A 26,217-nucleotide genomic window follows, 5' to 3' on the forward strand; every position below is an offset into this window, starting at 1 on the left:
TTTATGAACATATTTTGATCAAATTTGGAAAATGTTTTTATTTCTTACTAACTATGAACGTTTTACAAAAAAAAACAGTTTTACCCTCCCTGATGCAGCAAACCTAAGTACTTGTTAAACTAATTCTATTTAAATCGGGAATAAATGCTATATTTTTAAGTAGACATTTCAGTGTAAATCCAATCAGTCAAATGGAAATTCGCTTAGTCTGCAGGTTTGCTGCGGCGGGGGTATTTTGCTATAATATATGACAATGTAATGAAAAATATTGTTCGTAACTCGTCCTAAAAGGCTTTCGGATTTCCGGACTCGGCAAAGCCTCGTTCGTTATCACGATATCGTCCCAAAAAAGTCTACTTTAGGTACTAGTAACGAAAACTATTATTGTTTATTACATTAAAGTGTTCAATGTAATATAAAAATTAAATCCTCTTTGCTTTAATACGCGACAAACTTCAAAGCGTATTATTTCAACAATATTTAACTTTTAAAATCAAACGGAATCAAACGATCACAAAATCTTTTAATTGCAACATCGTAATTCATGATTTTCGACTCTGTTTATTTTTCTACCACAGCAGTTTTGTCTCCAGTTGTCACGTTGCCATCGAGCCACACCTTTCATCGGATCAATCTTTTAATAGATATGGATATTTTACATTATTATATAAAAAAGTAAACATAGGGTTCGTTTTATTTAACGAAGTGAGATCATATCATATCCTTAATTGACGCAAGGGTTATAGGATTCTGTTATCTGTGTTTATATGACACGGAGAAGTTGACTTTATCAATGATAAATTAATTATAGATTATAATTAAATTAATAAAATTGTGATGCTATATCATAAATGTACATTAAATAACTTAAGCATAAAAATCCAAAATATTAAACTAGATTTAGTTTGAATATAATGAACTCTGAACTCATGTATTATATGTTAACATACGAGAAAACAGCGCGATCGGACGGCGCCAATGGGAACTAGGTTCTGCGTTGCCGCCGACAGCGACTGCAGGAACTACGTACTGTGTTTCTGACGACGACTCCAGAAACTACGTACTGCATTACCGACTATTGTGACAACAAGCACTGGTGTCATCTAATATGTGACGAGTAATTTATCACAGCTATGTATTCAAAAGATTCAAAATTTTAAAAATATTACTCATTTAGAAATAGATGACAATAGTGTGTGTGGAATGATTGCTCACCACATTGACAAAGTCCTGGAAGGTGATGGCGGAAGTCCTGCGGTCCTGGGCTCGCTCCTGCAGGATATCCCGCTTGTTGGGCGTCACCTCCTCCACAAACTCTGGAGTCCTCAAGACCTCCACGAAGTCATCCCACGGGATCTCGCCGAACCCCTCGGGATCATACTGAGAACAGACAAACAATGGCTTAGGTATTGCCGGTCTCACTACACGCCAACTAGATTAATCATAATTTTAACTAGTCATTCTGCATTAATTATACACTTATTGACTTATTTAAAATAAACTTCGCAATGGCATGGAATCACAGAGTTGTAAACATTTTGGACATTTTTAAATCATAAATTGCTCTTTAAAGACCCGAAAGGTTTCTAAAGGTGTATGACACGGAAGTCCTGTGTCGTGTGCATTGACCATATAAACACTAAATAGACAGACGTGTCCTTCCTGGCAGTTGCCATACATGGCGAACCAACGGTTTAACATACTACATACAATGCACACACTACACAGAGGCTACCGCCATTCACATACTTATCTGTAAGAGTGTAGAGTATGTAATATATACCAATGTATACTTGCTCTAATTTAATGTAAAAATACATTTCGTGAACCAAAAACTCTAAAAAACTAAAACTGTATTTATTCCCCTATTATTTGTGAATATTCAATATTCACTATAAGGCATTCAACAATCATAAATTTGTTAACCTTTGTCCTACAATTGCAAAATATTTACATGACGCCGCAAATAATGTCATTAAACGACACGTACAATAATAAGTTATTTAACAGAACTTACCTTATCGAACAGCTGCCTCCATTTCTGAAACAAAAATTGAATTAGTTAGGCTACTTTGTATATACAGTATCTCCAAATTAGCAACAAACAACTAACCATACAGTAGTCAAATATCATTATATGTGTTACATCCTAAATGTCTATCTTTACTTATTTACTTAAATTTATTCTATAACTATTATCAGCTGGTTATAATGTTTACTTGTTCACTTTGTTTTTAATATGTGTTGAATAAAGTTGGTTAAAATTGTACCTTGATAAATACATTTATTATTTGTTCTAAATACAAATGGGGGTTTGGAAAGATCAACAAAAAAGAAGGACCAAGAAATTATGAAATAACCACAAGCAGTGGCCCAATCAGACGACATCAAGACCAAATTAGACGCTCAGGGAGGGACTTGTGTGAATTTTCATTAAGGAATGAGCAAAATCAAGTATTCATACCAACAAATTTTGGAGAAGCAGAGAGGAACCAACCGAAAACCACGCAACAAATTATCACAACATTAATCCAGAGGCCAATGATCCCAACATACCAGATGATCCAGAGACCAGTAACAACATGTCAGATGTTCCAGTGGCACCAGAGACCAGTAACAACATGTCAGATGTTCCAGTGGCACCAGAGACCAGTAACAACATGTCAGATGTTCCAGTGGCACCAGAGACCAGTAACAACATGTCAGATGTTCCAGTGGCACCAGCTTCCGCTATGACAGTGAGACGATCAAAACGGACACATAAACCCGTCGATAGACTTAACTTATGAAACTCACTAAGAAGGGGAGGTGTTACATCCTAAATGTCTATCTTTACTTATTTACTTAAATTTATTCTATAACTATTATCAGCTGGTTATAATGTTTACATGTTCACTTTGTTTTTAATATGTGTTGAATAAAGTTGGTTAAAATTGTACCTTGATAAATACATTTATTATTTGTTCTAAATACATACAGAACAATATGTTATATCAATATTTGACTAATTAATATTAGTAGACTATCATGAGTAGTTATAGCGACAACATGACATAAAGAAAAGGGAAAATATGTTATAAATCATTGTATTGGCTACGAATTAAAATAGCGCCTTCAATTGCCATCTCACACACACCACAGTACAGGAATGCTGTCAGGTTAGTGTTCGACAGTATGCAGGCGTTGTGGTAAATACAAACTACAGTCACAGTCCGCAGAATTGAGGTTTAGAAATTATTACTAACTCGGTATTTTTTTCTCGTCAGGGAAACAGGGTTAGCTATCCCATAAAATATCTGTTGTTTTAATGAATAATTACTATTCTGGTTGGTTTAAAGCACAGACAATGGATATTGGATTATCCATTGTCTGTGGTTTAAAGAAAAATTGATTCTCATTTCCTACAGGGTTAACACTGTTTAAGATATAATTAAACTAAACAAAAATTTATCAATTTTTAGAATGGGCTGGAAAAGTTTGTAAAACCTTTTTAATACGCTTTTCTTACAGTTTGCATTTTTATAACTAGATTTGTTGGGTACAGTATCTGCATGAAAACAAAACTGTATATGTTGCTGGCTGTTATGGTCTTTATGATTATTTTTCACATAGTTGAAAAACGCATACTTCAATTCACATAAATTGTCATCCAAACAAAGGTTAAAACATTATCTATAAAATTAATTCTGTAATAAAATAAGACAATGAACAAATAACCAACGTTACCAACGAAGATGTCTTTAGTTTTTTTTTTATTTTCACCATTATCATCTTCTTTCTAATATATAAAATTCTCGTGTCACAGTGTTTGTCTGCAAACTCCTCCGGAACGACTTCACCGATCGTTATGAAATTTGGTGTGTAAATTCTGTAGGTATGCGAATCGGACGTAAACTATTTCCCGTTTCGAAATTCTTAAAAGGGCTCCGCCCCAGTGGCTCTGGAGTTTCCCATGTTAACCTTATGAGAAATGGAATTAATGAATCTTAACAGCTGTTTCAATTAAACAAGTTGGTTCTGTTCTATGATGTTCAATAGCATTAAAGTTACAAGGATTACCAACAGGGTGCAGCACTATTATTTCTTTTACATTTATGACAACAGCTAATTTGCAACCAAAAGGTGAGTGAGCGTAGCGAACGAACTTCAACCTGGAGGCGAGTGAGCGTAGCGAACGAGCTAACCTGAAGGCAAGTGAGCGCAGCGAACGAGCTCCAACCTAAAGGTGAGTGAGCGTAGCGAACGAGCTCCAACCCAAAGGTGAGTGAGCGTAGCGAACGAGCTCCAACCCAAAGGTGAGTGAGCGTAGCGAACGAGCTCCAACCCAAAGGTGAGTGAGCGTAGCGAACGAACTTCAACCAGGACGTTATTGAGCGATGCAAACGAGATCATCTTGAAAATTAAACGTAACGGTACTTTCTTTCCATCGGTCTGTCTTAGGGGAAACCTATAACTTAGGCGATACGAAGTTCGCCGGGTCAGCTAGTATTCTATAATATTTTCCAAATGATTTACAACACCTGGTTACACCCAACACAGAATGTTAATCAACTTTATTTAAGGGGAGGAGTAGTGGCGAGGCAGCCCTTGTAAACAATCTCGAGCCACGTTAATTATTTAGCCTTCGTCGCTACGAGAGCCCTCTGGGATTATTTAAATTTATGGAATCTCCACGATGACAGAGACGACATCTTGTTTATGCGTTGTGTCCAGATAACAGCTTCTCTCACAGGTTTTCTGTTTTTATTCTGCCAATTAAAGTTGTAGCGAATGAATCTTCGATTAGAAATTCTTCAGAAAAACGTTAAAAACTTATAAAGACGATACGTAATGCTGAGCAAATATCGATTTGCCTATAGATTACATTTCACGTAGGCTAGTTATAGAGTGGTCTCGGATAAAGGTTCTACTGTATAAAACCAGAATGCATTTTTGTAATGTAACTAGTTTACCTTATTCAATTTTGTAGTTAGAATCCGTAATAAAACAAATGAACTATTTAAATGATTGATTCAATTTCAAACAGTTACATAGTAATTTCCACGAAATACTTCTATTATAGCTTTGTTAGTGAAGAATATCTTTACGCCTTCAAATATAACTTTGAACAAACGTTTTCAAGATAATATCAAACCCCTCATAAATGTAGGTTTTGCAAGTTGTTTATGTGAAAAGTTCAGTTTGTAGGCTAATGTGAACACGTTGGTGAACAACATAGTTTGACAAACTATCTTATAAATAGTAAATAAAAAAATTATTTTACAAGATCCTTAAAAAACCCCAGCTACATGCATATTTTGCATTGGCCACATGTTAGTCAGGAATAAAGGGGTTATTTAGCCTACCCCTCCGCACAAACACTCTGTACACCCTTGCTGTGCTGGCAAGTGCTTTTATCTATTATGAGGGAGATATTGATTTTACATTACACCATTTGGATCGACCTAATTTCAGGGCAAATGAAAACTCACCAAACAAAATTACTCAGGATAAATAACCCTGAAACTGGAAAAACAAAAAGAAATACGTCTAATAACACTAGTAATAATATATTTACACTTATACTGTTGACTCACTGTTGATAAATCTAATCTAAAGTAAAATAAAAGTTTAAAAGTATTTCAGATACTTTACCATACCATTTTAATAATGAACTCATAATCATAACAACTTAAAAATCAAAATATAAACATAATCACATGTCATGAAGAATCATATGACTTTAAATTAAAATCTAACACCATTGCCAACACTCACAAGACGGTAAATACCTATAAGTGTAAAGGTGTTATCAGTTATTATTATCATCAGTTATTATTATTATCAATTATTATCACTTGTAAGATGGTAAGTGGTGATCGATTTCGATTGGAGTGTCAAATCAAAATCGATCACCACTCATCTTTCATATGTATTTACCATCTTGTGAGTCAACAGTATAAATGTAAATAATATATTATAGTGCATAGGCTACGTTAAACCATAGTATAAACCACAGATAAAACACACTCCTCAAGGTTAAACATTTCCCAGTAATGAAAATCCCTAGTCTAAGCAGAAGGCATCACGTATAATGAGGAATAGTAAACAAACAGTCTGAGAAAAAAATAAACAAAATTCTAAACAATCCGAGGAAAGCGGGTTTACACCAGAGAGACAAGCCGTCGTCTTACGCACTGTTAAATAAGGATTGTGTAGGGGTTGAGGCGCTCTGACGGAGAAGCTTATAAAAAGGGAGAAAATAAGTTGAGACTAAACTTTTTATTCTAGCTAAGGTCAGTTGGTTCTTTGTTTAGGGTCATTTGAACTCCAATGACCAAGATTAGTTGGGTCCTAACTGGAACCGAACCATAAAAAACTACTGACTATTCCCGTGATACAAAATGTGACAATATTTTGTGTTAACATTAAACATGTGCGTAGAAACAAGTATTTATGATTTAGATAATAGTTGTAGTTAATCTAGCGGTATGATTCCACACTATATTTTAGGACATCGATGTAAAACTGTACCTACTCTAGAACTCTGAATACGAAGTTATTAGTGAGGCTGTGATGTTGAGACGCCGTCATTTACGACACGAACATAATTAGAATACCTTCTGCGAACGCCGACAAGCGATAATCAGGCTAAACGTTTGGTGGTCTCAACAGCCACAGAAAAGATGATTTCACATTTTAGATTTGAGAATTGTTCAATGAAAAGGAATATAAAATAGCTTTACAACGTGTAAAGTATGCCCATGCAAAGAGTGTAAACCTAAATGGGCTTAGATAAGGGATATTATTTTATTGTATCTACCATTTAGGAAGAAAACTATTTCATTTTGTTTACGGCGTGTAGCTGATAATGCTAGTTACATGACACTTCACTTACATCGTTCAACAGCTGTCTGCGAATCTCGCTCTCGTCAATATCACTGTCAGTGTCCAATGGGGAGTCGACCCTGGGCAGGGGCAGTGGAGGAGGCAGAGGTGGCAGAGTCGTGGGGCGAGCGGGGCGAAGCCCTGCCATGGCCAACAGCCGGGCCACCACTACCTTAGTCCACGAACGCATCCTACATGCCTTGGTCTGCAAAAGAGATGAACATACGTTAAGTGTCAAGTAGATGTACATAACAGGTGATATTGCCATAATGAATTAAACAGCTGATCTTAGTAACTAAGCTACACAGATCACATTATAGTCCAGGCGCTAAACGGGTTGAGTATGCACTGAAAGTCTGACAAAATTTGACTTTTGATTATTGTTGGGGACATCTAGTAGATGAAAAAAATCGATGATGTCGCATTTCTAGGGTGGTCACAACTCGGGGGGGAGGGGGGAAGTTGCGCGGGTCATCGGTTTACGTTTCCGCGTCTAACTCACAAACGGTTAATGATAGAAAGGTGAATTAAGCGTCTATCTACGCCTAAATATATTGTCTTTTAAAAAGGTTATTACAACCTTTCTTCTATCTCTTATACTTTAGGCGCTAATCAACATTGATTGCAAAAAATGAAATTTAAAAATACTTAAAAATGAAATATCGGAAATATTGCGCTTGTTTAGGGCATGTTACAAACTATTTATGGTTAGAAAAACTAACAAGTAGTACAACAACACCAAGTTTAAAGAAATCCGTGCAAAAACAACAAAGCTACGTTGATTTCAGTAAAAGTAAACGTGGAAAATTCGCAGTAGTATCGAGGCGCGCATGGATGGTACACGTAGCCCACAGTCAATATAGGTTTGATGTTGTAAGTAACTATGGGAAAGCTGAATTTTTCTATGCTGTTAGACCATGTTGCGATTATCATTTTCCCGAAAGTCAACACTCCTCCCCCCTTGTGCTTTCCTCTAACCCCCCTTTGTTAGATAAATTTACAGCCTCTTAGCAATTAAGCTATAACTTTAAAACGGGTAAGGATAATAATGCAATATTTTATTAATCATTTTGCGTTACGATAATCTACAAAAAGAATTATTAGATGAATAAATGATGAAGAAGATAGATGATGAAGAAGAAGAAAATGTGTTCATTGTAATAAAATATCAATACAGTGTTTTTTATTTCAATGCAAAGAACAATGGTCAAAGACCGTCTGTTTTGTGTTAGACACACTGATTTTAAAATATTTGAAACCGTTTAAAAAAATGCCATGAATCACATACAATTATTCATAAAATAAACTGATTACCACTACAGAACATACACAAATAGCACTACATACTAATAAAGATCAGATAACAATTGAATGAATAATAAAATTTCAATGTAGCCTACTGAGAATCTGAATTTTTCCTACAAACAGTTAATAATTCATAAACAAACCTGTTACTTTTATAATTTACTTTGATAGATACTTAACAAACAATATTTTATAAATTCTTTAAATTACATAGATTTTTCCAATTTTTGTATCGATATCTCAATTCTTAAATTTAATAATTATACTCCATTATCAATTCCCACCCTTTACTCCACGCCTCTTTAAGATAATTTCCAAGTGCCCGCTAATCTTTGCCATTTAAAAATTCAAAAAAACTCATATTCATTTAAATATAACTTGTTAGACCAAAATTGACGTATCTTTTTTTAAATTGGAGATTCTGCTATAAAAGGGTACACGTTTCATCCCGGTTGAGATTACATAGTGAACATACACACATTTTATTTTCCATATAGGGTTAACTTTTTATTAGACGACCCCTTTTAATTGTAAAAAATGTTTTTAGGGATGGTTACGAACAAAAAATATATATCCACAATCTTCCAATATGGCCAACAACTTTGTTATTTCTTATGGAATACGCTTTATTTTAGTATTCTTTTACAATTTAAAAGCTATTTTCTTATTCGTGACATTTTTTCTCTAAACCTACCCCATTTAGGAGTTACAGCGTGTTATATCTAAAAGAAAGGCTTGTGGTGTACATTCGGCATCCTGTAGCTCATAAACGAGTAAGTTGAGAGAGAAAGTGCAAAGAATAAATAAGTCACATATAAGTCCTCGTTCAAAAAAATATATAAAATACGTTAAAAAATACCGATTTTGTTGTTTTAAAAATTTCACCATTTTCAAAAATGCTAGCTTACTTTAATATTGGAACAATTTATTTTATGGTTTTTTTTAATGTAGATGTGATTTGAAAACTTGTTTATTCTTTGTATTTCCGCTCTTAAACTTACGTTTATGAGCTGTGAGGATGCAGGATGTACTCACCAATAACCATTTCTTTTTCGATGTAACTCCTAAATAAGTAGCTTTAGAGAAAAATGTCAAGAATAAAAAGGTTTAAAAGTTGTGCGTTTACATTCTAAAACAATCATAAAATACAGGGTATTCCATAGGACTAACAAAGTTGTCAGCCATATTGGAAAATGGCGAACATATTTTTAAAATTCGAAACCACTAAAAAAAACATCTTAAAATAAAGGGTAGTGTCCCATAAGAAGTTAACTCTATATCTCATAATAAAAAAGTTATCTATTGGTTCACTATAGGTGAGACACCCTGTATAATAAAATGAGGCTCTGGTGTACAGCAGCAAATGCACGATATTCATTCATATGTATCCACTACAGTCTGTATATGTACTGAATGAGCTACATAACGTTAATATAATCTATATAAAGCGGCAAATTCAAATACAAAAACCATAATATACGTAATTTTTTTCATTGTTGCGGAGCACAAAAAAGCCTGAGTCCTGTAAAATCAATATACTGTACTATCTATAACTACTATATGCAAACAAACTGTTAATAACTATGTATAATTTTAAAATGTAAACTATGCACCCCAAATTTTGTATCAAAAATTTTGTTGTGCGACCTCGTATAAAAAATCTACAAAGAAAAGTTTCATAAATTAATCCGTAAAAAATATTTTTTTATGTTTATGATCTTTTTTAACTATGAATATTTAGGATACCATGGTAAACACTTTTTGTAGAATATCGTAACGCAAAATGATTAATAAAAGATTGTGTTATTATCCTTACCCGTTTTAAAGTTATAGCTTAATTTCTAAGAGACTGTAAATTTATCTAAAAGGGGGGGGTAGAGGAAAGCACAAAGGGGTAGGAGTGGGGACTTTTGGGAAAATGCTCATCTCAACATGGTCTAACAGCATAGAAAAATTCAGCTTTCCCATAGTTACTTACAACATCAAACCTATATTGACTGTGGGCTACGTGTACCATCCATGCGCGCCTCGATACTACTGTGAATTTTCCACGTTTACTCTTACTGAAATCAACGTAGCTCTGTTGTTTTTGCACGGATTTCTTTAAACTTGGTGTTGTTGTACTACTTGTTAGTTTTTCTAACCATAAATAGTTTGTAACATGCCCTAAACAAGCGCAATATTTCCGATATTTCATTTTTAAGTATTTTTAAATTTCATTTTTTGCAATCAATGTTGATTAGCGCCTAAAGTATAAGAGATAGAAGAAAGGTTGTAATAACCTTTTTAAAAGACAATATATTTAGGCGTAGATAGACGCTTAATTCACCTTTCTATCATTAACCGTTTGTGAGTTAGACGCGGAAACGTAAACCGATGACCCGCGCAACTTCCCCCCTCCCCCCCGAGTTGTGACCACCCTAGAAATGCGACATCATCGATTTTTTTCATCTACTAGATGTCCCCAACAATAATCAAAAGTCAAATTTTGTCAGACTTTCAGTGCATACTCAACCCGTTTAGCGCCTGGACTATTACTACATTCTACTCTCACCTTGCATTGTCATGCATTGGGAAGTTTGAAATATGTACCCAAAAGCATCGCTGTCTCAAAACTTGATTATTGATATTTGATTAATATGCCAAGAGGGGTGGAGCCCAGCCATGGCCACCATCTTAGAAGATTTCACATCTGTATAGGAGATAGCTTTCTAAAACCTATGTAATAATATACTGTCAAACATCGAATGCGATTCCGTGTCTGAGAGTGTGACAAAGCAAAGAGATAGATGCGAATTCGTTACTTAACAGAAACATAATGCAACATAAATGCATAATCAATTACATCACGAATTAGTCAAATGAACACAGGAAGTCTGAGGTTATATCTATACTGTTTAGCAAAAGACATCCATCAGGATCCAAATAAAATAAGTAGAAAATTTCCCATTTTCTTAAATATTAAATTCCTCTTTAAGTTTTAGATTTTATTACGTTAAACCAAGACTGTAGACGTGAGAAGGGTGTTCCTCCCAGCCTCAAATCTCATTTGTAATTAAACTCCACACTACCAGAAAAGCTACAAAAAGCTTAGAATGTTGTTTTATTTATACTTGATTTACAAGTGACATTTGCGGGGATCAAAATTTCTCCCTTATAACGCCAAGGGTTATGATAAAAATATTTCCGGCAAAATTCGAACAGAACCTCATATCGACGTGATAAGTTTACACATTTCATTTCACCCTCAGCCCCGGGTATATTACATCATCAGCTGTTTATGATAGTGTGAGTGGAGGGGGTGGGAAATTGAGTTTAGAGCTGCAAGGGACATACGTGGGTTTTGGTGACATTTCATTAGGATTTTGATAGATGTAGTTTGACCTTTTGACGATATTATCCTTTTTATATGCCACGTAATTACCATTTGTGGATGAACCGATGAACCATACCATATTTTCGATATTTTTCTCAACAATAACCTCAATCTTGGACTTGACCTGGAAGGATCACAGTAATTCGATTGCTGTCCAGAAGGAAGCTAGGCATTACAGTTTTTACGAGCGTTCTGATTCTTGCCGCACGATCGAGTTCCTTAATTCACATTTCCGGCCGAGTGCCTTACTACAGAGGGCTAATTTTACTTTGTTGTAATCTAACCTCTCAAAAATATTATCAAAACCCCATGAATAATTTTGTCAATTGTTTATGATTTCATGTTAAAACTCAAAATTGGAAAAAAATATATCCATTACTTTACATTTGATCTAATCGCTTTCCTTCTTAAATTAAATGCACGGGAGTTTTTATTATATCTGACCTTCTACATAAACTTATGAAATGACCTAACATCACGCCCACCTATCCGAAACACCCAAATTTCATATTCACCCTAAACCCAAGCGCTTTCCTTGATTTAAGGGTGTCGTAAAAGTTAAAATTTAAGAGCCACAAAACTAAGGGTGAGCCCTGGAGAGTAGTAAAACCGCCCTTACCATTCGTCAGTGGGGAGGAGAAAAATAGCCGACGCAAGCAAATAGGAAATTATGTAAGAAACAATATTTCCAATTTAATCGGTTAATTTTTAGTGATATCTTGTTAATTTTTCCTTTAGTTTTTTAGATGTGTGTATTTGTATTTAGTTTCAAGAACTTATTAAGATTAGATACCTTTTATATTTGCTAGTTGCATATTGTTCTTGATGTTGTCCAGTAGTTTATTGATGCAATTTTAATCAAAATGTCACAATGTACAATAGTAAGACAGATTGTAAAATACAATACAAAGTGAATTTATTTTATCAAGGAAAATATTCTGAAGATACCTCAAAGAGGCGAAATGCGCATGAGTAAACTACTGAACAACAACATACAACAATAGACAACATAGAACAATAAGACAAACTACCAAATATATAAGTAAATAAATACAGTAAATATAAAAAGGTAACTAGATGTGTGATTGTATCACAAAGCAAGCCAACTTTAATATTAATTTTGTAATATCTCCAATCCCCTAACATACCTACAAAATTGGTTATTGGGGGCTTATTGTCTATTGCCAATTGTGGGGCAGACGTTTTGATCAAACCAAGTTTGTACAGTCTTTGTACTGTAATTAGGTATTTTATTAATCGGTGATAAATCAATTGAAGAGGTGTGTACAGTACTCTCTTTTATTATCCCTTATTGTAGTTCAATCATTCAATTTTTGCATTGAAAAAATGCCTTTCAGTACAATCTCAAATTACCAGCATGAAGATTAAATTGTTTATTGGATTGAGTTCAAAATTATTGCACTAACTTAATAATGAGATGTGTAATTTCTAACTTTTGAGTCCAGGCATTTTGAAGTGTTTCTCCAAAGCGACGTTCTAACCAGCGCTGAGTGTCAGCTCAGAGTAATAAAACAAAAGTTTTGTTTTATTACTCTGAGGTGTCAGGTATCACAGATCAGACTAAATTCAAGAAGTCTGGGTTGTTGAATACAATATTATTCAAAGTAGGCATTATCCCCTAGACTACTCTCCAAAGACTCGTTAAAGAAGATCTCACGTTAGAAAGGACTTTCAAATATATTTTTCGACTAATGAAAATATTATATTCTAATTCTAATCATAAAACACTATTTGGTACATTGAAAACAATTTCACGACTTCCGGGCTATTGGATACACGATCGTTTCTTTATGAAACACCATGAACTATCTATTGTGCATTGTCATATATCATTTGGAATAACTTTGCATTGAGGAGATTTAGAGCAAATTTGCAAATTTTACCAAAAAAGAACAAGATAATGTATATATGCACGACATTTATTGGATACATATAATCACTATTGGGCTGAGGATGAAGAAAATAATTACGACTCAGCTATGAAGATTGCCAAGAGGAAATTGTAACCGGATACAGTAATCCATCTAATGACTTCAATGGACAAGGCCAATGGTTCATGTTCCAGTAGGGTTTCCTTTGAAGAAATCTACCTAGGTACCTGACATTTTTTGGTTAGTAGGTATCTTATTTCTCTGTGGTTGGCTACATTTCAATTGGTTGTCATTATTTAGTTTTTTTTTTTTTTTTTTTTTTTTTTTTTTTAACAACACACTTATTTGTAAATAATCGTACCATAATTACCATGCACATACGATAATTATAGTGCGCATACAAGAATTGAACACACATACGAGTTATAGTGCAGAGATATTGCAGAATCCTTTACAAACAACCAGCGAAGAACCTCTACTTATCTTTATAAGGCCACACACACTATAGTAAAATATCATATCACTACGCAAGTTATTTGATACATCTTGAAATTATCGTATCCGTACGATAATTGTCGTGCCCTTGACAGTGGTGGTATCTCGGATCTCAGATGTCCCTTATCATGTTCTTATCACAGCAGGGTTGTGTGATAGTGACAGTGGGTGAGGGAGCGTCTCCATAGCAACCCCCTAGCACCGTCATCTCACCAGTGTGGCGCTGCCGAAATACGAATTGGGAAATGCTCATTTCCAACATTGATCAAACATCGAGTAGGTGGCTGTGGTTTAACACAGGCATGCGAGTTGTCATCAGTTGAAAGTAGAGAAGCTGACAATGACGAATTAGAAATGATGATTGACATAAGGCATTGATACTATACAATTGTGTGGATTAGTAAAAACACCAATTTATTAAATATTGGTACAGTACTGAGTTCACCTTCGACTACGGATAAACCTTAAAGTAGGCAATTCACTTGATGTTTTAACCTGTTTTAGAATAAAAGAGAACCTAGCTTCATTTGACCGATAGAGTGAGCTGTTGAAAATACAAGTTTTCTTTCTTATTCGCGCTAAATTGAAAGAGATGCAGTATTTTAAATTATATTATAATTTTTGTCTGTAACGATTATCATGCTATGAAAATCAAAAAAATAGACGGATTTTTAATAAGAACACAATCTGGGAAGGATTTTTAAATTAGGTCTACTCTCTGTTAGTAAAAAAAACTTGCTACAGCTGGAACATGATAAAGCATCAGATGAGCAGTAGGATATAAAGAATGGATGTCAAAAATGTATTTGGCCAGATTTGAAAAATTATGTCATTGCCACATAAGAGCATACGCTAAGAATCGCAAGGGAAAAATTACTCCTAGTTTTGTTCTGATTCAAAATTATCATCTAAAAAGTTTGGAAAAGCTTAAAAGTTGATTTTTTTGTTATTTGAAATTTTATCATCCAACAATAATAGGCCTAAAAAATTTTAAGAGGCACTGTATGTAGAAGGTTGATTGTTTTAGTTACATTCAACATTAGCTGCGTTGGAAGGTTAACCATTAACCACAGACTAATCCACAATCCACTTTCATCACAGGCTGCATAGATTATTCATGGTCCGTAGGATTTAAATGGCAATGTTGATAATTTATAATCTTTATAATATTATCGAGTAGCGATACTTTCCGCGATGAAAATTGAATTAATATTAGGAGAACTAGCCTGAACGTTCGAGGGATGAAATAGGTTAGTATGCTAGTGTGTTTTTATTCGTAGATTAAATTGGGGCAGACGTGATGTTAAGTGCTAATTCGTGCTTAAGAATAGGTTACAGGGATTAAGGCTTGTGAACTGTACTTGGCTGCGAAATACGCAGTTTATCTTTTTGTCATGTGACATTTCGCTTATTGCAAATTGATTACATTTATTTATGTTTACATATTATCTTACTCATAAGAATATGACACTTTGGAGTTTTGTTCAGGTGAATGGTACACGATATTCTTTCTTGAAAATTCGCATGTAAGCGGATGGATGCTTTTCCTAATACTGTATGCTGTAAATTTGAGCTCAATCCTAGTTTCAACTCACGTTTAAACACTTTCCTGCAGACTCTGTCTATTTGGTTGGGCATTTAATGTAATATCATGCTGGTACATATAATCATTTGTTTATTTAGAAACCCCTATTTTAATGCAATATGGGTCATGAGGAATATTAAAAGTTTTTATTATTTCTATTTTTACTTGAATCTGTGTAAGAATAAAACTTCCCATAGGCATATTTCAACACTTTTATGTTTTAAAAATTAATTATAAAAAGCTAGTATTGTTTCTTATTTTGACTAATTTTCAATTACAGAAAAGGTTAATTATCCATTATGTGTTTTAAAGTATCAATTTTATTAGTTATAATAAAATTGAATTTTCGGCACAAAATTTATTGGAGATAAGAAGTATTAGACCGGATGAAATTACTAATTTTAAAATAAGCCTATTACAGTTAAAAGGGGATGTTTTTATTATATCAAAACACCAGTAGGTCTAAAGAAATATTTTTCTTATTAAATAAAAAAAAAAATTTTTGCAAAATGTTTCATTAGCGTCAAATTCACATTAAATCGAATAATTAAGTCAGGGCTAAATTAGCTATGGTCCTCAGTGTTAACAATCAGTACGTGAGCGGTGGGCAGTACCAACACGACCAACTACAGAATACCAACAGCTTCGCATTAATTTTAAAATATTGTTCAACAAATAAAAGCAAACAGGGAAACATTTTAGACAGTCAGGGTTTGTATCAAATCCGATTTCAAATCTGTTTCGACAAAGATGTCAAAATGTTTACACGAGGAAATTATTAGGCTAAATGTTTAACAAGCGGTAGGTGTAGGGTAAATTGATTACCCAGGGTTGACGAGGGGTGGTTTACCCCCACCATGGAGGGGGGGGGTTAACCTCCACCCATTTGGATGAGTCACGCTACTACTATTACCTGTCTGCAATCTTCAGTCAGTAGACCGCTCATTAACGGTCTGATAGGAATAACATGTAAACAGCTGTTCGTAACAGCTGATTACAATAAGATTACAATAAGCAGAAATCTGGTAAACTCCTAGGACCATTTCCATTCTGTCTGCTCTATTATATTATTTTTGTCTATGCTATTATACAGCTATTCCGGTGATACTAATGTAAGAATACATTAAGAATTATTCTAATTGAAGCAAATAAATTATTGTTAATTATTATTAAGTTCTTTTCTAAAAGGTTTGATTTTTTCTAATGCAGACTGTGGGTTAATTTAGATTAAATTGTTAAAACATATTTAAATTCGTAAAAACCCATATTCTGATTAAAGCCTTCTAATGTTAGTGACTATTGGCTACAACGTTATGGAAATTAATGTATCCGTAGAATAACATTGATTTGACGATCTCTAGCTTTCATGCAAATATTGAAATCCTAGTGTCTCAATTTTAAACATTCTATTGCTCTGAGCAAATAGTTTTGTTCAGAAAGTGTGGTTTTATGTATATACTAACGGAATACCCGTGCTTCACTACGGAAACGTTTGAATAGGTTGAAATTTTTTATAAATTAGCGTTAAAGTGCCAGATTATCATAAAACAAATCACATTGAATAAACAATAAATGATTATAATTTTTATTTTTCAATTTACAACAAAACTGCAGTTTCACCTGATTTTTCCTTTGTTTCCCTGTTGAGCACCAGATACACTGCTGAATTTCATTAGAATTATATTTTCTTCAAAAATATTAGACAGTAATATTGTAGTTAAGTCCTAACATTTTGTAATACGTAGTTTCAGGCTGCTAAGTGATACAATAAACACTAGTTTTTGCTAGATTTAATTTTTATTTATTTAACAATCAAATAAAATGTACTTTATAGAAGGATACAAAATTTCAATTTGTTAAGGTTTATTTATCTTACTATTATTTTATTTTCATATAGCATTTTATGCGTAAATATTTTGTACGTAAATGTTTTGGTACCCAGAAATGAATTGCTAAAATATGTGTAAGTTGTAAATTATTTAAACTGTACCAACCTTTATTAAAATTGTAGGAGAATTATGTAGGGACAATAAAAAATGTCGATCTAAAATTATGATTTATATTAAATTTGATTCAATTTATATTTTTAGTGTCTATGTCAGTGGCATTTACTATGGGAAAATCACAAACGCTCTTAAGGAAAAGTGGTTAACTATCAGAAAATGAAATAATTTTACAATTATGTTAAATAAAACAATTCAGCCTTCGTAAATCAGCATAGAACACCGTAACTAGGTCGTCCAATTATATCTGGGAAATCTCTGACAATGTTGAATAAGTTAACAAGAGCGAATACGATTTTGATATTCAAAGACTTTGTCTGTACAGTCTTCTCTCATAAATTACAATAAGAACAAATAAAAGTTTTTTTTTCATCGAGGTAGGTAAATCATAGTTTTTTAAAAATACGAAAAATACACTTTTTGAATTCTCTTTAATAATAATTACACTCTTCTTTTAATAAGTTAACTTTGTCGTACCAAGCGGTGTGTGTCAAGTTATTATAAGATAAACAATCAAATTGACTTACTTCTCAAGTGTGTACGAAAACCCTAAAGAGTCAACGAGAGCCGAGTTAAAAGTATATTTTTATTTTCTAACAGCGAAAGCCTTAGGCTCGTCATCATTAACCAGCTTTACAAACTGAAGTGATGATGGTTTAATATTGAATGCTTCCTCCAACCCAGTGTGTAGTGCCACCTCTGGACGGGGATTTAATATTTAAATACACCTTTCAACACGTCGACTACCTTGAGTCGCTGCGTTTACGTGAAAGTTTATATTTGGAATTTATAAAAATTAATCAGTTTAAATGTGTTTTTTTGAAAGATAACAAAAATGTATGATCGTGTAAAATACTTGTACAAGACTTATATAATTGTGAAAATATATTTAATAACCTACTTTTCTGATATTGGTTTGTAAAACCGTAAACTTCTTTTATTAGGCAACGCTGAGTCGCAATTGGAGCAATTTACAAATGAAACCACTCAGAAGACAATGAGGGAGCGAGAGAGTGCGAGCAAAGCGACATTAAGCAGCTCTTGCAGCCCCAATTGCAAACCCATTTTGAAAATTAGTCGAGGAGAGGCTTAAGATCGCATCCACCCTAGAATACCCTCGGGTGGCTGAAAAATACTGTGGTAGAAACACTCGCTCAGTCATTATTCGAGGAAGGACTATGAGAAGATAAGTGTGGATTGAATAATTGTGAGCATATTTCAATAATTGTACAATGACAAGTGATCGTTTGTAAAAAAAATAGTTGATCATTTGCAACTATTTTAGTAACACGTTAAAAGACATATGTACGCTCTACTTCAACAGTTTGCCATTTTAACACGATTATATTCAGTGGTAAAATCAAAATGTGACCTGTATTTTATACTTTATATATGACGAATGAACATTGTTTCGTGTTGCATTTCGTTCACATTGTTAACCAAACTGTACATTTTTCATTTGTTGAAAATATCGTAATTTTCAGTTTTTGACTAAGCGATTAGATAGTCTCTAATGACAACATAAGCCAAATACTAGGAAACGTTTCAATGTGTCGGTAAAAATATCTAGGGATGCATGGTTGTAGAGTAACCCGGTTTTATGAAGCGAGTAAGTAAGCAGGGACTTATTATAGAGTGCCAAACCCTTGCTGGATATTTTTGATACTTTCATCTTGTCATAACAGACAGCCTCTTTCATGAGGGGAGAACATTGACAGCTCAGGTTTATAAAAATATCTCCCGACCCTCGACAAAACAAGCTGTGAAGTTATAAGTATGCTTGCCACGGTGTGAAGATCTGTCGTAGTCCTTATATAATATTATACAATACTCTGGGTAGCTTAGGCCCTTATTAGACGAGGCAGCCAAGTTGCGCAACCAGCCCGGCAGCCAGTCGTCCAGCAAGTCACTGGGCATTGGTTCTTATGGAGCTTAACACGAGGGCAGCCAGTTGCGCAGCCACTGTTTGGCTGCCGGCTGGTTGCCGAGCCCGGCGACCGCACAGGCAACCACTGGCTGCTCAGTCTGGTCGCGCTCCTGTGTAGCTTACGGATCTTATTACACTGGGCAGCCAGTGATTGTGGCTGCCACAATCAGTATAGTAGATCATCACTCGTGGAAGTGCGTTCATCTCTGCCGGTCACATCATTGTGCGTTGTTTTCCTCAGTATTCTTGTAATATAATTGTGTAATTGGTGTAATATAATCCTTTTTCTGTTCTTGATGAAAGAATAGGATGTATATGCATTCTCCTCCTCCTTCATCTTCTCTTTTTTATGAGTAGCAGAAGAAGCAAATATTCATCTCGCGTTCTGACAGCGTCTCTCCCCAACAGAACTGTTCCACCAACACTGTTCCACTGTCAACAAGAGACTGGCCTAGTTGGTAATTTTGTGGCTGCCCTGTGGCTGCTCTACTGGCTGCTCTACTGGTTGCTACGCTAGGCAGCCAGACAGGCGACTGGCTGCCCGACTGGTTGCGCAACTTGGCTGCCTCGTCTAATAAGAGCCTTAATAGTACTCACATATCAGAAGGTCGCCGTTTCGACCTTAAAGCAAAGTCGGAAGCTTTTTGTTTGTTCGAAACTGGATCCAGCTGTTCCTGATCATTGGGCTTTAAATAAACGATCCTGGCTAATGATACAGCTGATCTTGATCACTGTGGGTTGGTCCTAACTGAAGAACAAGCTCATCTATAGTCAGTGACAAAGTTGTAATCTCATTTAACCAACAATCATCCTTCACAATTCGTCATCTCTAAAAAAAATTCACGCTGGTGAGTCGACGTCTTATCTAATCTGATCCTTAGGGCTGTCAAAGAAAGGTCAAACATGGCTGTGAGAAACGTACTAATGTAGAATTTGTAGCTATCAACAACCATACCTTTAAAGGTTTGTACAATATTTGGCTAAACTAAAGAAAGTGGTGAATGGTTTTCAACAGTACTGACCTATAAACAAGTTCAGATTGTTACTAATACTTGATGACTTGATGACTTGACTTGATGAAATGAAGAGATGCTACGAGGTCCAGCTTTTCCTTGAATGAGACAATGCTTCAGTTCTTTTTCAGCAGGTTTAATTCCCTTGTAAGCTTAAGTTGTGATTATGATTGTGTGTGGTGTATCCCACATGGCATAGTTCAGTTGACCGCCAACCTAGGTCGAGACCTCTCAGCGGAATGCGGCGAGTCCCGCTACAAACCCGCTCTACAAACTCACTCGGGTTTGAATGTGCCGCCAGCCTCCCACCATTGTTCTTATCGCTCAATCGGCCACCCAGCTGAATGACCTGGTGACCTTGACCCCTAGATGGTCATGTTATTGTGGTTAACAGAGGTTACAGGAGCGATGTGGGTGAGCAGGTTAACAACGCGGGAGGAGGCTCTATCAGTTAAGAGCGATCCTTCATGAAGGCCCAGGAACCCGGTTTATATCCCATCTGAAGCAGTGCACTTTTCAGTTAAACCAGACAATGGCGTTATGTTAGAAGTATGTCGGTATTTTTTAAGCCAAAGTATGCAGATGTTCATGATGAACATTTCCGTAGAAAAACTCAGTCACAGACAACAGAAACCATTAAAGTATTATATTGTCTGTGACTCAGTACTGTAGCAACGTATTCCTTCATTGTATTTAGCTAAACTACACACCAGAATTTGCATATTGTTTTTTTAAAACATGCCTCTTTTAATTTTCTTGATATTTTATTGTTAGTTTAAATATTATTGTAAGTGCGTCTTAGTGTATCAGGTATACCCTACATTACTACTCTTAAGCTAATTTTATACTATCCGTAAAAACGGTGAAGGTTTTTTTTAAATGTAGCTTAACCAAAACAACATTTCAGTACCTATCCAAAACAGTCGGTCGTCAAGCATTTAACAAAAATAGCATATATAAAATACTATCTACATTCAAACTCCAATTTCATCCGTCGAAAGCATCGCTAAGTTAGTTCAATGTTTCCAGTCTACTAGCTCTGGCATCTAGTAATTTCAACATCACCTCAACCAAACATAAAGCCCGCTCTATTCTTGGCTGTGAACTCACAAGGAACAGTCCCCACACAAATATACACACAAGTGTACCACTAAACAGTCAAGTGGTCTCTCGGAGCAATCCAAGCTGATAGCGGCGTTCCCCAGGGTTGTGTGCTGGGACCGCGTTTCTTTTTGAAAACGAAAAAGACTATTGCGCTGCTATCTCTATTGATGAACTCTCAGCTTAAAAGTACCCATTCAACTACTAAAAGAGTATGTTTGCTGTTTTCACACACACACCGTTAGATATTCACGATTCCTCGGTTGATCACACCTACGATGTATTAAATTCAACTGAACATTTAGCTTCAAAGTAGTATCATTGACTTCAAACTTCAAGATAATAAAGTAGACAATCCAAATGGGCCAGCCGTAGCCGATTTGTTTCAGATGGAAAGTACAGTAATGGAATGAACTCTGGAGTGTGCTACCGTTCAAATTCTATTATGTTTTGTTATTTTCGCTACGGAGATAAATAGTATTATGTTGTAAAAGATGCGATGTACAATAAATTTGTCAGGTTAAATAGTTGCTGAATACAGAAATCGCTTACTGACATTAGTGCACTCTATCTTTTAGCACCTTTTTTATTAGCATTTTGTTGGATTAGCTTTCTTTCTCGACTTTTAAGATTTGAATTTGACTCCTACAGTATGTATCTAGGAATCATCATGCCACTAATTTCGACTACTGACATAATACAGCTATATGGCATCTTTCAAGGGGCTTCACTCGCGTTAGCCACTTCACACTACTGTTTGGTATGGTAGGGTGGGTTACTATATACGGGGTGTTCCAGGCGGCTGGCTTTAGCTTACTCCGTGCTCTAGGGAAGTCTGACAAGCCTCCCCATTGTTGTCGGCTTCCGTTTCCTGCGTATCAGCCGTAATCGCCACCGGAACTACTGCCGTGGCGGGAACAACGGTACCTAGCGTGGCTGAGTGGTAATAATGGCGGGAAAATGGGGAGACGTTGAATTGGAAGTGGGTTAATTGTGAGGAATTTAGAGCTAAGTACAGTAGTTGTGTTGGTGAGAAGGTAATGATGGAAAATATCTGAACGATTTTAGAGTAATCGTGGTAATTGTGGAGTATTGTTGAAAATTGAAGGTAGGAGTCAATTTAGCTTATTTTTACTTATTTCACGCGATAATTAAACCGAGTTATCAATGGGTCTTCTTAAATATGTCAATTGTGTAACTAGCATATCACACTAAACACAAATTTGTGACACAGACGAGTATTTTTATAAATGTTTGCAAACCCAATAATATGATTTAAAATAATGCCTTCCCTTCAAGCAAATTTCTTCATCAACACATAACGACTACAGTATAATATTTAACCACAGGATATATATGAAACTATATTTATGCCTATTTCAATGTCACTGTAAATAGATTTATTTTTATATGTCTCCGTTAATATAACCTCTATTGATTTGCATCAGTGCACCTGTAACCTAAGATAACATGAAAAACATGTAAATTTTGCCAGATGAATGTATTCTTTTCAACACACCGTCTAGATGTGAACCTAGACAGATTGCTACGACACGTGTAAGTCTGAGGCAAGCATCTGAATGGTGTGAGAGTGATAGAGAAAAGGAGTGAGCAATTGAGGGGTCGAGAGGAGAGGGGCATTTGATTTGACACAGTAGTTGCGACATCTAGGCTGTTGGCGTAATCAGCCATGGTCCGTAGTACGGTGGTACCATAGACTACGTGTTATATTGTCTGTGGTGGTACGGTGTGAATCAAGCAGAAGCATAACGCTTGGGGTGACACCAGAAACGATAGTTATTGTTCATTGAGCGGAGCGAGCGAAGCGAGCGAAGCTCTTTGGGATCAACTTCAATGCAACAAATAGAGAAACATCACTCAATAACGGCTGAACGCATTTCAGCCAAACTTAACAAAATTACTTGGACTAATAGTGAGATGGTTTTTAAACAAACAAATTTCAATTAGATAATGCTAATGAAATTTAAAACGAACTTAAAATTTCCAATTTTTAACATTAGGCTTATGGGACTAAAGTAGCCATGACAGGTTTTTTGTTTAGGCTACAAGAAAAATGTAAACAAGAGAATCATAAGGTATTTCTGAACTTTCTAGACTGTTCTTTTAAACGTTTTTAAACCATTCCTATGATCTTAATAAACAATAAAATACCGTTAAAACATTTCTTTTAAGGCGCGGAATTCACTGCAAATCGAGAAAATATACGGAACTACTTTCTCAATGCGTGGAGCATAAACAAGGAGCGGAGGGATACGGAGCGGTGACTACTTTCTTGGGAACCTATATGTGTTGCCAGCTGATTAGAAACAGCCAATGTTAGAAATCAGGATTTAATAAGCAATATATCGAACCGCATCGAAATCGATATTTAATCCGATAATACCGAATACCTCACAGGTTATATTATGTTGAATTACATCGACGGTGCAGTAAGTTATTACACTTATTAATAAAACGCAGATTGAACACTGATCTAATTTAGGCATGTGGGCATGTGGGCCGAATAGGCATGTGAGTACCTATTCGTGACTACATTAAGTAAGTCTTTTTGCAGTTTTTACGTTTTTACACATGGAAATACATGACTGATAATTCAGTTAATTTTAGTCTTTTAAAGGTGTTTTAAAATTTGAGTCTTACATTAAAAGTAGCCCTACATTTTTCTTAGGCCTATGTTTTATCTTTGACTATCAATACAACTAGACATCCCATTCCCATGTTAAATTTGTAGCCAGCTTTTTCATCAAAATCCTCTGTATCCCATGGCCAATGGTATTATTAAGGCCAGTATTAAAATGCCGTCGCTAAATCGTCCTAATAATGGCAGAAGACCTACATTCCAGTTACATTACAATCATATCCTCCATCAAGAATACTTGGTATTAACAATCATAAAGCTGAGTTTAACCGATTGCAAGGGTTGAAATGAAGACCAATGTTTATGTTGCACAGTTGAATTTAAATGTCGAATTTCCTCTCCTGTTGTTATACAATACTCGTTTTTTAATAGTTACAAATTTTTTATACTTAAATCGATTGTAAGGGTAAAAAATGAAGTCCAATGTTTTTGTTGTAGGCTACAGTTGAATTTGAATGTTAAATTTCCTTTGTCTTTTTATACACTTTAATGCCCTTTTTGGATGGTAATATCAGATTCCAACTACTGTAATATTTTCCTGGTCAAAACTACCATAATGCACTTCTGGAAGAGGTAAATTTGAATTATTATAATTTTAATCAATAAAACCAGCATTAGTAAATAACCCTATTGACTTTTTTACATTTAGTTACTTATACAAATATCAAATCACGTTTGTTCCGCTCAACTGGCTTTCACCTCTCTGAAAGCAACCCTAGTGATTAGATCGTTTTATTTGGTTAAACGAGGTTTTAAATAGCTGAAATAACAAGAAACAAATTGTAAAGAAAAACACTATCTTAGCGTGTCGAGACAGGATTAATAACAATAAAATAGTTTTCTGCTGATCCATAATAATGACAATCTACTAAGGAAGTACGTTTTAACTATAGGCATACAACAGTTACAATTTATAACGAGCTACGTAACAGTTGTTCTACATTATACTCGTTTAAGTCGAAGCAAACAATAAACAAAGCCAGTAAACAAATGTTGTTTGTTTATCGGAGCTGTTTATTTATTCCCCTGTAGCATCTCTTGTGTAGGGTGGGAAATTAAGGTACTTCTCCCTTCTCCGATAGAAGACTGGACAACATCAGACAATCATGATAGTATGCGTTGGTTTATATGAAGGATATACACAACTCATATTACTTCTCTGTGACTGACTACTCCATAAACATAAAACTGTTTTAACATGCCATAAGATTGTGGAACTATGTGGACAATGTGGTATACGAGTGTATAAGCTAGCAGTCTGTGATCATTGGGCTTATAATAAATTGTGCTACAGAAACATTAGTTAATCAGTCAGTAACAAATCTGTCGCATCACTCATCTTTCACTCATCGCTCACTCATCCTTCACTCATCGCTCACTCATTCTTCACTCATCTTTCACTCACCCTTCACCCATCGCTCACTCATCCTTCACCCATCGCTCACTCATCCTTCACCCATCGCTCACTCATCCTTCACTCATCGCTCACTCATCCTTCACCCATCGCTCACTCATCCTTCACTCATCGCTCACTCATCTTCGCCTCATAACAAGCACCCTGATGTGAAGCAAGGCCCCACTAGAAAAAACAGGCCATGCTGCAGCAGGGGCAGCGCAACACTACGTCACAGTGGTGGATAGTTGTACTAAAATCTTACCATCTTACAAACAGACAGCTTGTTTATTTACCTAAAACATATGGGAATGGTGATGGCAATGAATCTATCAATGAAATCCATCCACTAGTGTAACGTCATGAATCCTGCAGCATGGCCTTGTTTTTCTAGTGGGGCATTGTGTGAAGGCGTCGTAAAAATCCAATCTAATCCATGAAACATTCGGCTTGTTTTACTTAATATTGAATTTATAACTTTATTAGAAAGAGTACACATATTTTAAAGTGACTTTCTTCGCTCGAAAGTTTGAAAACAGGCGAATTCAAAAACTATGTGGTATTATATACTTTTGGACAGGCCTACTGTCTCCATATTGAC

General features: G+C 35.1%; 1 protein-coding gene across 1 annotated transcript in view; it reads right to left on the reverse strand.

Annotated features, from left to right (window-relative positions):
- LOC129000070 (protein rhomboid-like) overlaps positions 1-26,217 on the reverse strand; it is a 114,712-nt gene that overhangs the window by 82,439 nt on the left and 6,056 nt on the right. Inside the window, exons 2-4 of the mRNA XM_054426944.1 lie at positions 6,878-7,072; positions 2,018-2,041; positions 1,216-1,380 (exon numbers count right to left, since the gene is read on the reverse strand). Of these exons, the coding sequence (XP_054282919.1) occupies positions 1,216-1,380; positions 2,018-2,041; positions 6,878-7,057 (369 nt within the window). The 5' untranslated portion in view covers positions 7,058-7,072. The remainder of the gene's footprint in view (positions 1-1,215; positions 1,381-2,017; positions 2,042-6,877; positions 7,073-26,217) is intronic.

Source organism: Macrosteles quadrilineatus, unplaced genomic scaffold (genome assembly GCF_028750875.1).
Source record: "Macrosteles quadrilineatus isolate MER2022 unplaced genomic scaffold, UCM_ALF_1.0 Scaffold_8__2_contigs__length_117827958, whole genome shotgun sequence".
NCBI lineage: Eukaryota > Metazoa > Arthropoda > Insecta > Hemiptera > Cicadellidae > Macrosteles > Macrosteles quadrilineatus.